Genomic DNA, 17988 nt, shown 5'->3' with positions numbered 1-17988 from the left:
CCATTTGGCATATGAGGAAGAAAAAATTAAGGGATCCAAATGTGACGCCAAATGTAAATAAATGCAGTAACTTCCTGGGTTTTGTGATGATCTCCTTTGCTGCCATCCTACTCCCATAACAAATATGCCAGTGAAAGTCTCTCTTCCTAGAAAAGCTTTGAAGCATTGGCTCTACATTAAGCTCGTAGCTAAATACTCAGTAGGTCTTTAATGGGAGATTCAAGGTACAGGTGGTATTTAGGCCTTGTCCTCAAGCTGGGAAGGCATGTGAGGAGATGCTGAAGGTTCGTCCCTGAGTCAAGCAACCTCTCTGTCAGGGATGGGGACCTCCAGATGTTGTTGGACTCAAACTACCTTCAGTCCCAGCTAGCATGGCCCAAGATCAGGGGTGGCGAGAACTGCAACCAAAATTCATTTGGAAGGTTACAGCCCCCCCTCCCCCCGCTGTATGTCTCCCTCAGCCATGTCTTAGGGGAGCATGGAAGGCTATGAAAGCAAGGCAGGACATGGTCAGAACAACTGTTTTCAAAGTCATATTGGGCCGAAAACAGGGAGGATGGTGCATGCCTATGTTAAACATTCCTCAAATGCCTTACCATGTGTAAATGTACTTAACGCACGAGTCAGCTTATCTGTGTGCAGAGCTGATGGCCTGGACAAGGTAGCTAGCAGTGGCACGCTACCTCCTCTAAACACAAACCGACTCAAGTGTTAAATGCATTTATACCTGATGGTGATTCATGGGACACTTACACAGGCAAGTGCTTTGCCCACAGTCGCCATCGAGTCTACTTTGGCTTTTAATGAGAGGCTAATTTGGCTGTGAGGATAGTAGAGGCCCAATGATTTTAAACTCTAATCAAAATCAATACAAATTAAGCTCCCACTTTGCAAGATGAATTCCCTGACTTTGAAGGCTGTTCTATGTGGAAGAATTGATGCCAATTTAATTAAACCACATTGTAATTGAAAGCTGTGTGAAAGTCGGTGGTTTCCAGGGAATAATGGGAATGTTTCTTTGCTTGCTGCTCAATGCCCATGTGTTCTCATTCAAAGTTGTGCTTTGGAGGTAGTCAAAAGCAATGTCAAAAGAACTCCATTCCATTTCAAGTGGGAATGCTATGCTACATATAAAGTCATATATAATTGTTTCAATTAAGGAGGATCAAGATTGCGTCACATAGGCCATAGTTATTTTAGGAAGAATCTCTGAATAGTCACAGAAGTCATTTAAAAGGGTAATGTTAAACTTCTGGGCTACATTTCATAACCAATTTTGATATTAGGCCATTGATATTAGGCTTTCAAGAGCAAGCGCATTCGGCCTTTGCAGAAGAAAGATTGGACAGAGCCTTGTAGGAACTAAGCTGAAATAAGGAAGGATAGATCTACAATAGTGGGATTTGCTGAGTACAACTATTTCAAAATCAAGTTTACCGTTCAGTCCATGGGTCAGAGGAAGGGTCAGGCAAGGCCGGGATGACAGGCAGGTACATCAAGGAAAGGAGTAACTCAAATGAGGTGAATACGCAAAAAACGACTCACACTACGCAGACGCGTACTTAGGGGGTGGGAGGCACTGGGCACCACACGGAAGGGGGAGGCACTTACCACAGGGCCTGTAGAGCACTCTCCTGGGAGTGATACAGTGGTTTAGGCATCTGCAGGCTCTGCCGCCCTACAGATGATGGGGAGGCTGTGGCAAGGCTCCATGCAGAGTGGCCTACCCTTGCTCACCCTGCCCAATGGTTGGCTTGCCCTGCTCCCAAGGGTGGCTAGCCCCAGCCCTGGGCGCAGGGTGTGCGTGCTGCCCCGGGTGCTCAAGCAGCTAGCTACACCACTGCACTAGCCTAGGATTAAGTTATGGAAGACTTGGATGGGGACTAGTGAGATGAGATGAAATTTCTGGAGGGAAGGGAATAGAACCAAAGCATGAAGAGGAATCTAACCCTATGTAGCCCAAGGAAGAGTCCATAGCAAAAGGCTAATGAACCTATTGCTAGCTGCTTCCTGTTAAAAGTCGTAGAAGGCAGCTGAAAGGCTGGTGCTTGAAGAGTTTTAGCACAGCTGGGTGCTGCCAAACTTATGGACTCTGCTCAATACGTGCAAAAACTGAGAAGCTTTCTGTTATTTGGTTTTTCATTTAAGCGAGAAATTAAAATGCAAATCTCACAAAGTGTTAAAAACAATAAATTAGAGCTTTTGGTGTTTTTAAGTAATTGATGGCCTGCAGGCAACAACTTGTAGTGTACTGCTGCATGGGGGGGGGGGGTACTGATTAGCCCTCTAGCCAATTGCCTCAAATCGTCACTTTAAACCTTTGTGCTGGATTGAATGTTAAGATCAGGTAACATTGTTAACAGCTGTCACAAGCATACCTGTGCTGGTATTGCAAGTTATAGAATCCGGCAGTTAAACTATTTCATTTGCAAGTAATCTAGCAGTACTTAACTACCCTTGTGCCTTTGCTGTTTTAAAGCCTGCGTTACTTTGCTCGGTGACAAATGTATCACCATATCTGTTTTAACATGCAGATGCAACGTAAGCACACTTTCGCAACCATTCTGCCTCATTCAATTAGTACACGCATGCTAATATGCTGAAGTGGCGGCGCAGTAGCCAGCGTTGTCATGATAACCCATAATAACATCAACTTTTATCTTGCGAAAAGTGCTACTTGTTTAATGGCGGCTCTGTAGTCTTCCGTCAGTCATTTTAGCAACTGTACGATACGTAAGCTAAGACTGGGCTAATCTCTATCATATAGAGGGACCTGATTAAAAGCAATACATACCACAGCAGGGGGGCTGCATTCAGATGCCTTAATGAGAGCCCTATGGGAAATCCTCCAAGGCATCAATAAGAAAACAGACCCCCTGTCAAGTTTATTACAACCGCCCGAGGCAAAATAATCCATATTGTAAAGGGAAAACAACAAATGACTTCCCAGCACAGATAAACATTAGCATCAGTAAATTGGTGAGGTAGCTCAAATGACAGTCGCTACTCAGGGGACGCCCTTGCTGGTAATAGCAGGAGTGCATCAGGTCAGGATTGAGGCACGGTGGCTGAGCAGCATGTGGGAAGCTTGCCTGCTCAGCGTGCTTATGTTAAAGTGCTGTTCGTTTCTCACTTCCATTAGAAAGGTGGAGAGGCGGGGAAAGTCTTTTTGCATATTACAACATAAAAATCATTGTGATAAGCAATGCATTAACTTTGACATCTAGTGGAACAGATGGTTTTCTGTTTCTTGAAGAAATCTGTCACACAGGAGCACAGGAAACCCCCCCCCCACCCCCCAAAAAATATTAATACACTGGTAACGACAAGAGTGTTGTATGAAGCTTTTGATGAATTTAAGCTACTGTCTGAGTGAGCATGGTGCTGGGAGAGGGCAAGCTGGCAGTGACTTAATCCAGGCAGGGCAGGGAGATTGATGATGGCAGTCAGCTGAGAGAGGCAGCTTGGAGTGCTGGCATAACACATATCTATGCCGCTCCAGTTAAGGGAAGCAGTCCACTCTTTCCATCATCTTGGTCTGACCTGGATATATTATTATTAGATTCTGGGCTGTTTTGCTATGAGTTTTTTCATTGGTGCTTTCCAGTCATAGGCTGCATCCAGGATGCAAGCAGCATGCTCCAGATGGGGTTTTGATGGCAATGCACCTCTGCAGCGATGTATACCTTCCAGCCACTTGGTGCAGAATTGTGCTGTCAGTTTATGAAGCCATTAAAGCTCTACCCTCCACAGCCGGAGTGAAAGATCACACGGAATGCCAGATATTACATGTATAGCATGCTTATTGCATTCACTAGATACAATGCGGCAAAATAATGAAACAGAAAAGGAGTGGGGCCCTGCCTTTCCATTCTGAAGCATGAAATAAGGACAATGCATAAAAACATCTTCCTACTTAATGTTGAATTTGGGGCCCTGTGATGCAGATCTACTTGGGATCTGTTCCAGGGGTTAGCGCACTTTTGCCTTAGGGATGAGCAGCCTTGGATAGCCTTTATGAACTGCCCCCAAGTACCGTATTTTTCTCTCTATAAGACACACTTTTTCCCTTCTAAAAAGTAAGGGAAAATGTGGGTGCGTCTTATGGAGCGAATGCAGGCTGCACGGCTAAGCCAGAAGCTAGAATAGGGAGAGGGAGTGTTTCGCAGCGCTCCCTCTCGCTGTTCTAGCTTCTGGCTTAGCTGTGCAAAGCCTCCGCAGGGCAGCGGGATGAAGGCACCATGCAGGACACGGGGATGAAGGCTCCCCGTGCCCTGCAGAGGCTTTGCGCGAAGCTAGACCAACTAGAGGGAGTGCTGCGCAGCACCCCCTCTAGCTATTCTGGCTTTTGGATAGGCCCCCAAAGCCTCCATAGGGCAGTGGGATGAAGGCTCCCTGCTGCCCTGCGGAGGCTTCGTGCATGGCTCTGTCCCTTCCCACATTTCCCAGAAAAGCCCCCAAGAGCCACGCTCCTTTTTAAGAGCGTGCGGATCTTGCAGGAGATGGGGGAAGGGACAGAGGGCAGCCTCTTCCAGGCAGGGGGAGCCTTCATCCCACTGCCCAGGAAAGGCTTCAGGGGCTATCCCAGAAGCCAGAACAGCAAGAGGCTATCCCAGAAGCCAGATCCCTCTTGCTGTTCTGGCTTCTGGGATTCAGAATATTTTTTTTCTTGTTTTCCTCCCCCCAAAACTAGGTGTGTCTTATCGTCTGGTGCGTCCTATAAAGCGAAAAATGCGGTAAGTTTCTCTTTCAACAGGATAGAGGTAATTAACTACATGCTCCTTTTCCTTTCCCCCCTTTTGAAATGATAAAATATTGCTTTAAAAAGTGATATTTGATTGTAAAAGCAGGTTGCTCAAATGACCTATCACACTGTACTTCATCACTGACCTAAGTTGTCTTCTAATGCTCTCTCTGACTCACACACACACACACACACACACACACACAGCCTATATCCATAGATGTGGATGATATAGATATATCAGCAACCAGACTGTTGATGGGGACAAACTATTCCCTCTACATGACTCCAGTGTTCAAAAGCTTGCACTGGTTGCCCATATGTTACAAGGCCAGGTTCAAGGCACTTGTATTCATTTGCAAAGTCCTTAACAACTTGAGTCTAAGATAGCTCGAGGAATGCAAGATTCTTGATATCCCTGTCCAACCACTGAGGTCTTCAGGGGAGTTACTCCTAGTGGTCCCCCATGACTCAGATGTATGGATGCATTCAATATTGTGGGCCCCATTTCATGGAATTCCCTTCCAGTTGAGGTCAGGCAACTTGAATTTCCAGTGCCTACTAAAGACACGTTTATTCCAGCAAGAATTTTAACTCAATTCTGAATTTATATTTTTAACTGGTTTTTTATTTTCATTGCACGCCCCTAGATAATGATTGTAATTAAGCAGCACATAAACTGTCAAAACAAATAAATAAAATTTATCAAAGCAATACTTTGTATCAATAAATTGTATATTAAGAATGCTAGTAGGTATTTTGTAAATTAGAATGGGAAGTTTTCTCTTTTAACAAATGAAAAATAACTTTTGATTCATCACCCCATTAATATGAGTTGCTTAAAATCCAAGCAAAGATTACGAGGAGCAAGCCTGCACCTCTATAGAAACTTAACTATATTTCTATTCCTTTCGTATAGCTGTTCCTGCATCCACAAAAGCTTTGATTGTTACTGATGGAAGTATCACTTCAGTAGAAGGGTTTAACCTGTCCTTCCTGTTCAATGCAACTTTACTAAGACTCAGCGCTAATGGGATTACAACCATTAGAGATGATGCTTTTCTTGGACTTAGAACCCTGAAGACTTTACTTCTGGACCAGAACCAAATATCAAGCTCTTCTATCACGTACAGCACATTTCATGAACTTCAAAAGCTGCAAGTGCTAGTGTTAAGCAACAACATTTTGAGCCGCATTCGTGGAATTTGGTTTATGAGCACAAAGGATCTTATTAGACTCCACTTAAATGGGAATCAACTAATGAGCATCACAGGGGAAAGCTTTGAGATGGCAAAGCTTGGCAAACTCAGGATCCTAGATTTGTCAAACAATTTCATTAGCTCCATTGAAAAGAGAGCCTTCCACAGCCTCGCCCAACTGATGGAAATTGACCTTTCAAGGAACAGGCTAGCCATTATTCCTGACACCTTTTCCTCTCTCGCTCAATTAAGTCTTCTAAGTTTAGACCAGAACTCATGGAACTGCACATGCAAACTTCATGACCTAGCCTCCTTTCTAAGGAAATACGTCAATTCTTCATCAAGGATGCTCAGAAATGCTGATAATGTGAGTTGCAGAGCTTCTGAAAACCCATCAGTGACCAATCTGCTTGAGCTCACAGAGGTCAACTGTAAGTCTGCACTTAAAAACCCTCCTGGTATTTTAGAAAACAGGAGGAGGAACTACGGACGAGATGTTGCACTGGTTGCTGTTTTTTCCTTTCTAGGTAATGGCACCCCCACCCCTTGCCAGCATATTTGTCACCTGATCTATTCCGAGATCCTCCTTCTTTTAAACCATTTTATGAAAAAATAATCATGAAATCATAGTCATGGAGAACCTAATAACCAGCCAATCCCACACCTTGTCCTAAGTAACATCTCCTGTGTATTAGCTATCATGAAGAGTCCAGGGTTGCCCAAACTTGGGTCTCTAGCTGTTTTTGAACTACAATTCCCATCTTCTTTGACCACTGGTCCTGCTAGCTAGGGATGATAGGAGTTGTAGTCCCAAAACAGCTGGAGACCTAGCTGGTGGTCCTTGAAGTATTGTGGTCCTGAGGCTTTATAGGTTGAAATCAAAGTGTAACATGGGCGGTGGGCTACCAGAGCAATTGCCCGAGGCACATTTTTAGGGACAAGCCTCTGCAGCTGGTGCTGCAACTGGAGGTGCTCCCCATTCTGTCTCATGTGAGCAGCATGCTGAACAGGAGCTGGGAGAGGACAGGCTCTTGCATCCCTTGGCCATACAGCATCCCCTGCCAGCAGAGATGGGCAGATGGTGAGACTCACAGCGGTGGCAGTGGTGAAGGCACACACCCATGTCCCACCACTGCTCCACTGCTCTTTCTGGCAGCAGCAGTAGCACTGCATGGAGGCACCAGTTAAGGGGCACAATACTTTCCTTGCCCTGCATGCTGGCAACCCACGCTACACCACTGGTCAAAACCAGCACTTTGAATTGGGCTCACAAGCTAATTGGCAGCCGGTCAGGCCAGGACCGGTGTAATATGCTCAAACCGTCTTGCTCCAGTGAGCAACTTGGCTGCCAAATTCTTCACCAGCTGAAGTTTCCAAACCGTCTTCAGATGCAGCTCCTATGTAAAATGCATTGCAGTAATCTGAACTAGAGGTTACTAGAGAATAGACGGCAGAAGTTAGGCTTTCTTGTCCAGATAGGGGCACAGCTGGGCCACCAGCTGAAGCTGATGGAAGGCACTGCACACCATTAAGGCCTCCTGAGCCTCAAGACACAGCTTCAAGGATGGCACCGTTCATATTGCTCAGTCGTGTGCCTCCTTTTGTCTTTTTAAAAAGGAGTGCTTCTTCTTGTGTTCCAAGGCCTGGGACTCTTAGAAATGAGAACCTGGACTCAGAGGGCAATTAGTTTCTTCCTTGCCTGCAGCAACATGCAAACTACTGTTCTTCCTTCCAGAATATGCCTTACACCTATTCTGCTTACTGTTAGTCCCAGAAATTATTTATTTATCTTGGAATGGTGGCTCCGTTGCACTTTTGCGATGACCCTGAGTTCTCTTCAACCAACAATACATTGTCCTTCTGACAGAAACATATAAAAATATATCTTGGAGTTGAAAGTCTCGCCCGGAGCTATACCACTGCCTGAAGCTATACCACCTCAGGCTGTGATCTCATTTCATTTCACAAGCGAAGAAATGTTAGGCACAGGTTGTAAGTGGAAGGGAGACTGCCAAGATGAAAACAAGACAGGGAGGCTGCTGGATGAATTGATAAGTGATATTTCTCCTCTGGTGCCAAAGAGAACCAGTTACTCTACTAGCTTCTTATTTGGAATGCCAAAGCAGTTCGAGATACAACCAGCCTGAATTTCCCTAGACAGTTAAAATGCCCTCAAATTTTCCTTCTCACTGCTTGGGCTGCTTCCTTCACAGCCTACATTACTGAAAAACATATACTGTGTCTAATGGGTTTCAAAGGTTCACATAACCTCGTGACATGGCTTAATGTATATAGCAGGTGTGAGGATACTCTGCCCCACAGGCCTAAGGTCCTCCACAGGCCCCAACTTGGCCCACAAGACCATGTTCCTCAAACCATGTCAACCTGCCCCACGTGATGTGACTACGAAAATGTGGCTACAAATAAACAACTGGGAGCTAACTTTTAAGCTTTCATTATTCCTCTGCAAGTGAGGCTTAATGACAGTGCCAATCAGCTGACTAGTGCTGTCAATGAGCCCTATTGTATAGGAATGCCTGATTTTCCCATGTGGGTGGCAACTGCCATGGCATTGTGGTACAGAGGACAGAACGTTATGTCTGGCCCCCAGGAATCTGGATTCCAATCCCACCTCAGTTTATGATTTTTAATTCTCAGGATCTGAAGAATACTCTCCAAAATTTAGTCTGTTTGTTTTTTTTTAAAAAACACACAAACCAACAATTTATCCTCATTCAATAATAGTCTTTATTCTAAATGAATTTTATTTTGTATTTGTGCAGACCCTCATAGACAAAGAAAGCCCAAGTCTAGGGTTTATTTTGCGGTCTGCAGAACTGCTGGGATGGGATGAAATTGAGGAGGAATTTAGACTTCCCAGGACCGCTGTAAACAAAGTCATAATTGGACAAATCTGGACAAAAAAGTTGTTGAGCTTTCTTTAGTCTGCTGACATGACTTACATCCAGATTTTCCCAGATATTTTTAAAAAGCCATTTTCCTTTGCGATCTAATTATGCCCTCCATTAGACTGCAGCCAAGCATGTTAATTAGCATTCCCATAGAAACAAAATTTCACAAAAATTACAAAATATTACAATTTTTTAAAATGTGGACATTTACTTCAAAAGCCATATTTTTCAAACTAATCAGCATCTCTCAATGTTTTTTGTTTTTGTTTTGCAGATGTCAAATATGAAATGTCATAAGCTGTCAACTGCTAAGTCAAATATCAGATACTGAAGTCAAATTTCAAACCCAAATGTCAAAAACTGACATCCAAAACGCCATTATCATATAATCAATAATTTGTTTGCTAATTATTCTGCTACCCAACAAGCATTCAATGTCAATATCTGAAAGAAAGAATTATGAGAATATTGGGGAGTAAATTTTTTTCTGCTATAATTTGCAACTACTTGAGAAGGCAAGAGAAATGTGACTGGATCGCTCTTATGCACACAGAGCGATAAGACAAAAATATAAAGGGGAGATCGTAATCAGATCAGGGCCACTGTGTTCTGTGCTGTCCACCTGAACAAGTTTTCTGATCTAAATTGCCTTCCACGCAACTACTATTAGTTTCATGAAGCAAAACATATAGGTATAGTTCTTAAATGAACAAACTTCCTTTAACTTCCCTTCTGGAGACTTAACCTCCTTTCATTGGATGGTGGCAGACAATAGTTCATGAACTAAAAAGACTTATCAGACTTTTCTGCAATGCAGTTACTGTCATTTCAAAGATAAAGCTTCCATCTACAACTATTTACTTTCATTCAATGAAAATATTTCTATATCACCATATCATAAAATGTCAGGCCGGTGTACAACAATATAATACCACTGAAAAAAAGAGAGACAAATAATCATTAAAGCATCTGGCTAATCAATTTTAAACATCTGCAAATGCCTGTTGGCATAAAAAGGTCTTCAAGAGGTACTTTTTCTCTTTTAAGGAGATCTCGGATATATCTCCAATCATTACAAATGCATTTGCTCCTTGAATAATTGCTGCGGATGACACAGAATGATAGAATTATATAGATAAAAATGTGTGGGGATTTAATTGGATTCCTGTTCTACCCCCTCCTCTGCTACATTTTAATAATCTCATATAGCAGGATTATCCCTTTAGTGGTTTTGTTTTATTATGTTCTGATGTGTATGTTTAATGTCTAACGAGCTCTACCTTAATTTACCTGATTTCATCTTTGATAAACCTTGTATTTGTCACAGGAGGTGTTGGTCTCACCTGCCTAGTTTTAGCCCTCTTTAACAGGAAGTTTCAACACGGCAAAGCAAATGAACACTCATCAGGAAACTGCTGTTGCAGAACCCTAGATGAATCCCAGTGTGGTCATGAGCCAAGAAATTACCTCACTAAGGGATACTGTAACTGCCACTTAACTCGGGAAAATGAAATAAAGGTCATGTCCATGTTGGGGTCTGGCAGGGAAACGCCACTTTTAAAGGAAAATAGCCATCAAGCAACAGTAAAGGCAGAGTCTAAGTGCACAGGCCTAAAAATGCCACTCAGAAGCATTCAAAAGGAGAATGAACAGATGAAAAATGACCATTTCTTGTGCCTTAACTGTAGACTGCTACAGTCTTATCCTCCAGAGTCTTCTGGGAATGCAGCTGTGCCTAATGAAGCAGATGGACTGTGCCAAAAACAATTCCAAAGGAGAGTTAGAAGCCCAGACAACTTTGGGCAGTGGGAGGAAGACACACAGGCGACAAGATCTGAGGACCATCACAAACTGAATCAAGGTGAGCTCTTTTTCCTGGGAACTGGACATCGCTTCTGTTTTGACTGATGATTCCCCAGTCGCTCCCTCTCATGAAGAGTTATCACAGATCAATAGAAGCACGTCTCACTGCTTCCATAATATTAGAACAAGAAAGGCCACAGGTGTGATGATTTCCCATGCCAATGTGCCCTGTCTGAGGTTTGGGGAATGAGAACTAAGCCCACTGTTAGCTCCTGATACATTATAGCCTTCCTGTTCTAAGGTTACTATAGCAGTGAGGGGGAGAGCTATGGGGCTGTGGCAATGATATTGTACCTGCTGAGAAAGAAGAACAAACTCATGGGGCAGTGCAAGGATCTTCCTCGATCCTGCCTTCCTGTTGGCATCCAATGTACATCTTAGGAAGGCACTTGGAGATGAAGTATCAGAAGGAGGTAGAAAATTCTGGAGTATATGAGTAGGAAAATAGGAAACTGCCTTAAAGGGAGTCCATACCCTCCATTTCTCTGATGAAAATAGGGACACCCTATTCCATCTGATTGGGTTGCCCAGCCACTCTGGGTGGCTTCCAACACATATAAAAACATAATAAAGCATTAAACATTAAGAAACCTCCCTATACAGGGCTGCTCTCAGGTGTCTTCTAAAGGTTGTATAGTTACTCATCTTCTTGGCTTGGAGGTTGCATAACTCCAACATTTCTCCGATGAAAATAGGGATGTCCTAAGGAAAAGTGGGACATTCCAGGATCAAATCAGAAACCAGGATGGCTTCTGTAAATCCAGGACTGTCCCTGGAAAATAGGGACACTTGAAGGGCCTGTAGACCATTGGTCTATCTAGTTCAGTACTGTCTACACTGACTGGCAGTGACTCTCCAAGGTTTCAGGCAAGGAATCCTTCTCAGCCCTACCTGGAGATGCCAGGGATCAAACCTGCTGGCAAATGCTCTTTCAATAAACTACAGTCATTCCCAGATGGGTAGAGAAGGGTGCCACTGAAGTATGAGATAGGATGAACTCACTCAGGAAGAGCATGTAGAAAGGTGTTAGCAGAGGGTTAAGGTTAGAGCCCTAAGATACCCCAGCTAGGGAGGGAAACACTGAAAGAGAGATTAGAAGAGAATCAACTGAGGTCAGAATTGCACAGAACTATGGCAAAAAGGGACGTGGGTGGCGCTGTGGGTTAAACCACAGAGCCTAGGACTTGCTGATCAGAAGACCGGCGGTTCGAATCCCCGTGACGGGGTGAGCTCCCGTTGCTCAGTCCCTGCTCCTGCCAACCTAGCAGTTCGAAAGCACCTCAAAGTGCAAGTAGATCAATAGGAACCGCTCCGGCAAGAAGGTACCGTATTTTTCACCCCACAGGACACACTTTTCCCCCTCCAAAAATGAAGGGGAAATGTGTGCGCGTCCTATGGGGCGAATGCAGGCTTTCGCTGAAGCCTGGAGAGTGAGAGGCATCGGTGCGCACCGGTCCCTCTTGCTCTCCAGGCTTCAGGAAGCTATCCACAAGCCTTGCAAGCCCGGTGGGAGTTCCCGCGGGCTCACAAGGCTTGCGGGCAGCAGCCTGCAGCCCGAAGCATGGGGAGCCCTCCGGAGGGCGCCCCGTGCTTCGGGCAGGTGTGCGGAAGGCTTGGGGTGGCAGCCACGGCTGGGGGGGGGGAATAATTTTTTTTATTCCTCCCCCCCCCAAAAAAAACGAGGTGCGTCCTATGGGCCGGTGCGCCCTATAGGACGAAAAATATGGCAAACGTCGTTTCCGTGTGCTGCTCTGGTTCGCCAGAAGCGGCTCAGTCATGCTGGCCACATGACCCAGAAGCTGTACGCTGGCTCCCTCGGCCAGTAAAGCGAGATGAGCGCCACAACCCCAGAGTCATCCGTGACTGGACCTAATGGTCAGGGGTCCCTTTACCTTTACCTATGGCAAAAAAAAAGAAGCCAAGCCAAGCAGAATGATCAGCTGTATCAAAAGCAGCAGTAAAGTCAAAGAGGAAGAAGACTGAGCTGAGATCATTTGGGAGAAGCAAGAATATGGTGATTGTGAAGATGGCATGCTCAGTGGAATGAAGAGGGTTGAAGCCTGCCTGGAAGTGGTGGGCGCGGGAATGTTCAAAAGGAATAGGGAAAAAGTAGAAACGGTGAGGGTCAGCAGCATGAGCCAAGAGTTCAGAAAGGAAATTGGCTAATAGTTTGAGAGAAAGCGTTTTGTTTGACTGTACCAGCAAAAGAACCAGAAAGGAGGGGGGAGGGAAAAAAATCTAGAGGCGGAATAAGGGTAGGGTAGATAGTAACCAGAAACGGGGAAGCGAGGGGAGCAAGAGGGGGCATATAAGGATAGCAGAGTGGCTTTCATCAAGTGAAATGCAACAAAAGAAAGAGTTGTGCAGGAGGAAGGCTGGGAAATGAGGGGAAGGGAAGCAGAGAAGATCAGAGAATGTGGTTTCAATGTTAGTATTACAGTGCTAAATAAATAATTGCACAGTCAACACAAGAGCTTCAATTCGGATATTTAGAAATTATGGTGTTGACAGAATTATCTTGCAGAAGCATACATGACTGATTGACTGTATAGTTCAGTACAGAGAACAAGAACAAAGTTGTCTTCATATCAGTCATTATTCAGTTCATTTTTTTAAAAATGGCCACTCCAAAAGAATACATTAGCCATTGCTTTGCAACGTAAAAATGTTTTGCTGAGCCTGAGACATTAGCTAGTTGTTTTGCATTTTCCCATAAGCAGGGAAGCCCTCTTCTTTTTGGCACCCCCGATGTAGGTGTTCCAAACATCTGTTTAGCCAGTGTAAGAGAACTCCTCTGCATGTGCTAAGTTTTAATGTTTGCTGTTTCACAGGAATCAGAAGTGACACATTCTGTGGAAGACATTCAAGAGCTGCGTGTGTTTTGGCAAAAGAAGGGCTTGGAAAACGTTTAGCAAATGAGTCGTGTCTGTCTGTATCCAAAACCGAGGAGGATGAGGACTGCTTAAAGCCTTACAGGCTGAGGCAAAGGCATTTTATTACAGCCTCATCATCAGCACCTGACACACCAGAGGAATCCAAGGACCACTGCGTGAAAGAAGCAACATTAGGAAGCCATGGATGGCAACAGGATGATCCATGTGGATCGTTAGAAAGGAGCAAAAATATTTCTCCGCAGCTAGACAACTTCCTTATCTGTAAATACATAGGCTGTGATAAATATCGCAACTACCCGACAGAAAAGAAACAGAACCATGGCAAAAATGTGAAGTTGGATGAAGGACAGAGTGAAGTTAAGAGCAAAAGAGCAGGCAGTTCCTGTATGACTGATGAAGAGATGTCGTTATCGCCAGCAATCAAGAGAATCTATCAGCCCAAGAGTGTTAGCTTTTATGTACCTGACCTGACAACAATAAAGAGGGTGGATGTGACAAGTGGCTTAAGTGGGGTGAGATCCCCAGAGAACAAAGGACAAGGCAAGAGTATTCAAGGAAACCTCACCCCTGCTCTGGGAAGGAGATTGCACTGTGATTCAAGAGCAAAAAATGGAGAAAGGAAACCATCTCCCACCTCTGCAGGACCTGGGGAAAAACTGATTGGATTCATCCAGAAGCATAAAATGAAAACTAAAAGCCGGGATTCTCTAACTGTGAAGTTAAATTTACATCCTTTTAGAAAAGCAAGAATCCAGCCTGAAGAGCTTCTCCCCAAAGAAAACAAAGAACAGTGCCCAAGTTGTCGACAGGCAAAATTGCCACATGCTTCCACGAGGGAAGACAGAAGAAGGAGAACAAAAACAAAATCAGAATCGGAATATTCTGTGGCTGCCCAAAAGATCTCAGAGTGCAGCAAAGATATTATTTATTCTAGAAAATCTGTTGGGAAACTGCCTGAAGAAAATGGTACAGATGCTGTTACAGTCATCTCTTGTCCTTCTAAGAGTGTTTCTCACATGACAATTGCTGAGGGTACTTCACCCGCCAAGCTTTTACAAGCTCAAAGTTGCACCAGGAGCTCATCTCTATTCTCACCAAATGGAACTTCAAGGATGACTGTTTCAGCTATTGCTGTTTCACCCAACCATTCACTGAGTGTTTTGCAGAATGAAGCAAATAACATTCCAGCACCAGTGAATTCTAAAGAGCTTAGTGAAGATATTACAGAAACTGCAGTCCTGGCCTTTCACCAGAGTTCTTTGATGATGGCAGCACAGGAAAAAGACCACAGTCTTTCTCAAGCTCTCTTTATTGAAAGAGAAGGGCTCAATTTGCAAAATGCCACCAAAGACGATAATATGCAGTTTCAGCAAATTGCTGAGAATATAATGCAAGGCAGGAATCCGAAGCAGTTCCAAAAACAACAAGATAAAAGCTTAACAGTGGAAGATGGACTGGAAGGGCACAAAAGGGCTATAGAGACTGAATCTGCACAAAGAAATCTAGTTGCTGTGGAGTCCCATAGCTTTGGTGAAATTCCACCATCAAGTAGACACCAAATTCCGACAGAAAAGGACATAAATAGATTCAAATCTCCAGTTCAGTTCAGCAGCACACTTTCTAAATCTCAGGCCGCTGGGTGTATAACCACCAAACAACTTCAAATGCCAGCTAGAACTAATGACATGGAAGTATATGGAACAAAATCACAGCACCAGAGAGCAGATTTCAAAGCAGAAAGCAACAGTGAGTCAACGAAAATGTTTATCCCAGATACACTCATGGTCTCAGCGGGCCTAAAAGAGGAAGGAGTGCAAACTGGGAATGAGTGGGAGAATAACAAATGCAAAACGTTTCATAAAAATGTTGTCAAAGTGACCATTATCTCTAACACATCAAACGTCCCCACTTCCCCTGAAACTGGAAACACACATCTGGAGAGCAACATCAATCTTGAAATGAACAATAAGGTGCATATGGATAATGAGAGTGATTTGCAAGAAGTTCCAAACAATCAACTTGATGAAGGTAGCAGTGATTATAAAGAATGTAAAATGCCACCAGCAACATGTCAAGAGCATCCTTTGTTATCAAAGCTTAAAGACGTCAGTTATGAGGAACAAACTGAGATGCCTTCACTTCCTTACAAGACACATAAAGCCGAAATCTCTGTCTCCAAACCTACATTGTCTCCCACATCTGCTGATTGTGATAAAGAATTGCCTTCACAGGCAGAACAAAGCAAAGCAAATATTTCAAAAAACATTTATCCTTCCTTAGTTCTCTTCAAAGACAAAAAACCCTTTTCAATATGAAAAGCTAGACTTTCTAACCCAGGACTGAAACTTTCAGACCAATATAGGATGGGGAAAAACAAGGAGCTCTTGAGCTGTGAAAGCCAAAGCAAAATGCAGAATAAAAAAGAGCATGCAATTACTGAACAGAATTGTGCTTATAAATTACAGTTAGGAAGGCATTGCATATTTTGTATAAAGTTTTCTTACAATAGAATAACTGCTTTTTTAAATAAAACAACAACTAGGAACTGCCACCCCTGCTCACATTACGCATCAACCCCCTCCACCAAACCCTCAGCCACCTTGCCAACCTGACCCATCCCTTTCCCCCTCACCCCAATCCCCAAATCCCATAACAGCTCCTTCAAGTGTCCATATTCTCAGAGCTTCTTCAAGTCCTCCATGTCGTCACAGCTCCCTCAACATGCCCCCACAACATTCTCACAGCTTCTGTGTCCCTCCATCCCTGCTTTATTCAAACATCTGTTGTTGTTTGAAAATGCCCTTTTAAAGACTGCCTTCCCATTTGCTTCCCTCTCCTGCCCTGACTTCCAGCAAATCCAGGATTGCGATAAGACAGTACAAATTATCCAATGGAGGGTGCAAGCTCTGACTTCATGCAAATCAAGATTGTGATGCAGCACGACAGGTCCTCCAATGGGGGTTGCACAATGACAGTGTTACTTTTTATGTATGCATTTTTAATAAAATGGATTAGATATAGAGTCACTATATATACCTTTTAGGAGGGTAGAATTTGATAGAGGCATCGTTTTGCTATATGTAGAAACGGACAAAGGGTTTACAAAAGCCTATCCCCCTGCTAAATACTGTTATAGATCAAAACTTGAGGGGCAAACCGAAATTTGGAGAGACTGTTGCTCAATATGTTAATTCTTCACCCCACTGCCTAGATGAATCTGAATCTGCAATAAGACATCTGTGCATCCTCAGCTTAGGGATATTTCTCCATTAAAATTCTCCTCTACCAACCAAGCAGGATTGTTGGTCTTTATAATACGTGTGACTATAAGAAATAGTGAAATATTTTGATAGTATATTACTAAGGTTGCTTCCACACATGCCCCTAGGTTCTCTGGAATGGCTGCCTTCTGTTCACTCACTTTTTATGAAGAACCTAGATAACTTCCAGATAACATTACCGTGCCACTGCAGACCAGTGTTTTTTTTATATTATCCTTCCGTATTTTTTAGAGCTGATTTTTTTAAAATAAAAAAAGACACAGTTGCAGGACCCAGTGTGGTCAAGTGAAGCACCACCGAGCCTTTTAAGAAGGCAGAAAGCAACAATATCCTGTAAGAACCCTTCTGGGGAATTGCTTACAGCATCTTCAAAGATGAGCTTCTGTTCCTGGCTCTGTGTGTGTGTGTGTGTGTGTGTGTGTGTGTGTGTGAGAGAGAGAGAGAGAGAGAGAGAGAGAGAGAGAGAGAGAGTATATGATGATGTGGAAGCTGAGCAAACAGCTGGCTCCTTAGTCTGCTCCTTGGGTGGCCAGAACAGGAACAGGAAAGGAGGCCTGTCTCACACTTTGAACTGGGACTGGCTAGTTTCCACCACAGAAGAAGCATTTTTGGTGTGCACCAGCAACATGCCATATCCAGTCACAAAATGGTGGCGGTGATGGGGGGGGGGGGAATATTGGGAACAACTGACTGGCTTGTTTACCAGCATGAACTCTTTATATCTGTATTACATTTGTATCCCAATTTTCCTTCAAGGAGCTCAAGGCGGCATACATGGTTCTCCCCCTCTCCACATTAATCTCTGTGACATAAGTTAGGCTGAGAGCTGGTGACAGGCCCAAGGTCACCCACCTAGTAGGCTTTGTGGCTAAGCAGGGATGTGAACCACAGTCTCCCAGATTCTAACCCAACATTACAAAGCGTGTTCTCACTAAAAGGAGAGCACGGGTTGCGGATGGGGCTATACAAGGCACCCCATGATTGCTAGGCAAGTTAAAGCCAGGGCTTGTTTAGATGGGAGGATCTGGTTATCTGGGGAAAGTTGATGTTGCAAACTTAGGGGTGGGGTCAGTGGCTATTTAAGCAAGGTCCACA

The 17988-nt window shown here is 43.9% G+C and overlaps 2 protein-coding genes across 2 annotated transcripts in view; one reads left to right on the top strand and one right to left on the bottom strand.

Annotated features, from left to right (window-relative positions):
• LOC310846447 (serine/threonine-protein kinase TNNI3K) overlaps positions 1 to 17988 on the bottom strand; it is a 151975-nt gene that overhangs the window by 23544 nt on the left and 110443 nt on the right. The window lies entirely within an intron of this gene.
• Positions 1480 to 15927, top strand: LRRC53 (leucine rich repeat containing 53; the record flags this gene model as incomplete). Its single annotated transcript, XM_083745770.1, has 5 exons — positions 1480 to 1558; positions 5664 to 6310; positions 8727 to 8869; positions 10130 to 10716; positions 13550 to 15927. 5 exons carry the CDS (start codon positions 1480 to 1482, stop codon positions 15925 to 15927), a joined length of 3834 nt encoding a protein of 1277 aa, XP_083601896.1.

Source organism: Podarcis gaigeae, assembly GCF_964106915.1.
Source record: "Podarcis gaigeae genome assembly, chromosome: 6".
In the NCBI taxonomy this organism is placed as follows: domain Eukaryota; kingdom Metazoa; phylum Chordata; class Lepidosauria; order Squamata; family Lacertidae; genus Podarcis; species Podarcis gaigeae.
This window is presented reverse-complemented; position numbering and strand designations above follow the sequence as displayed.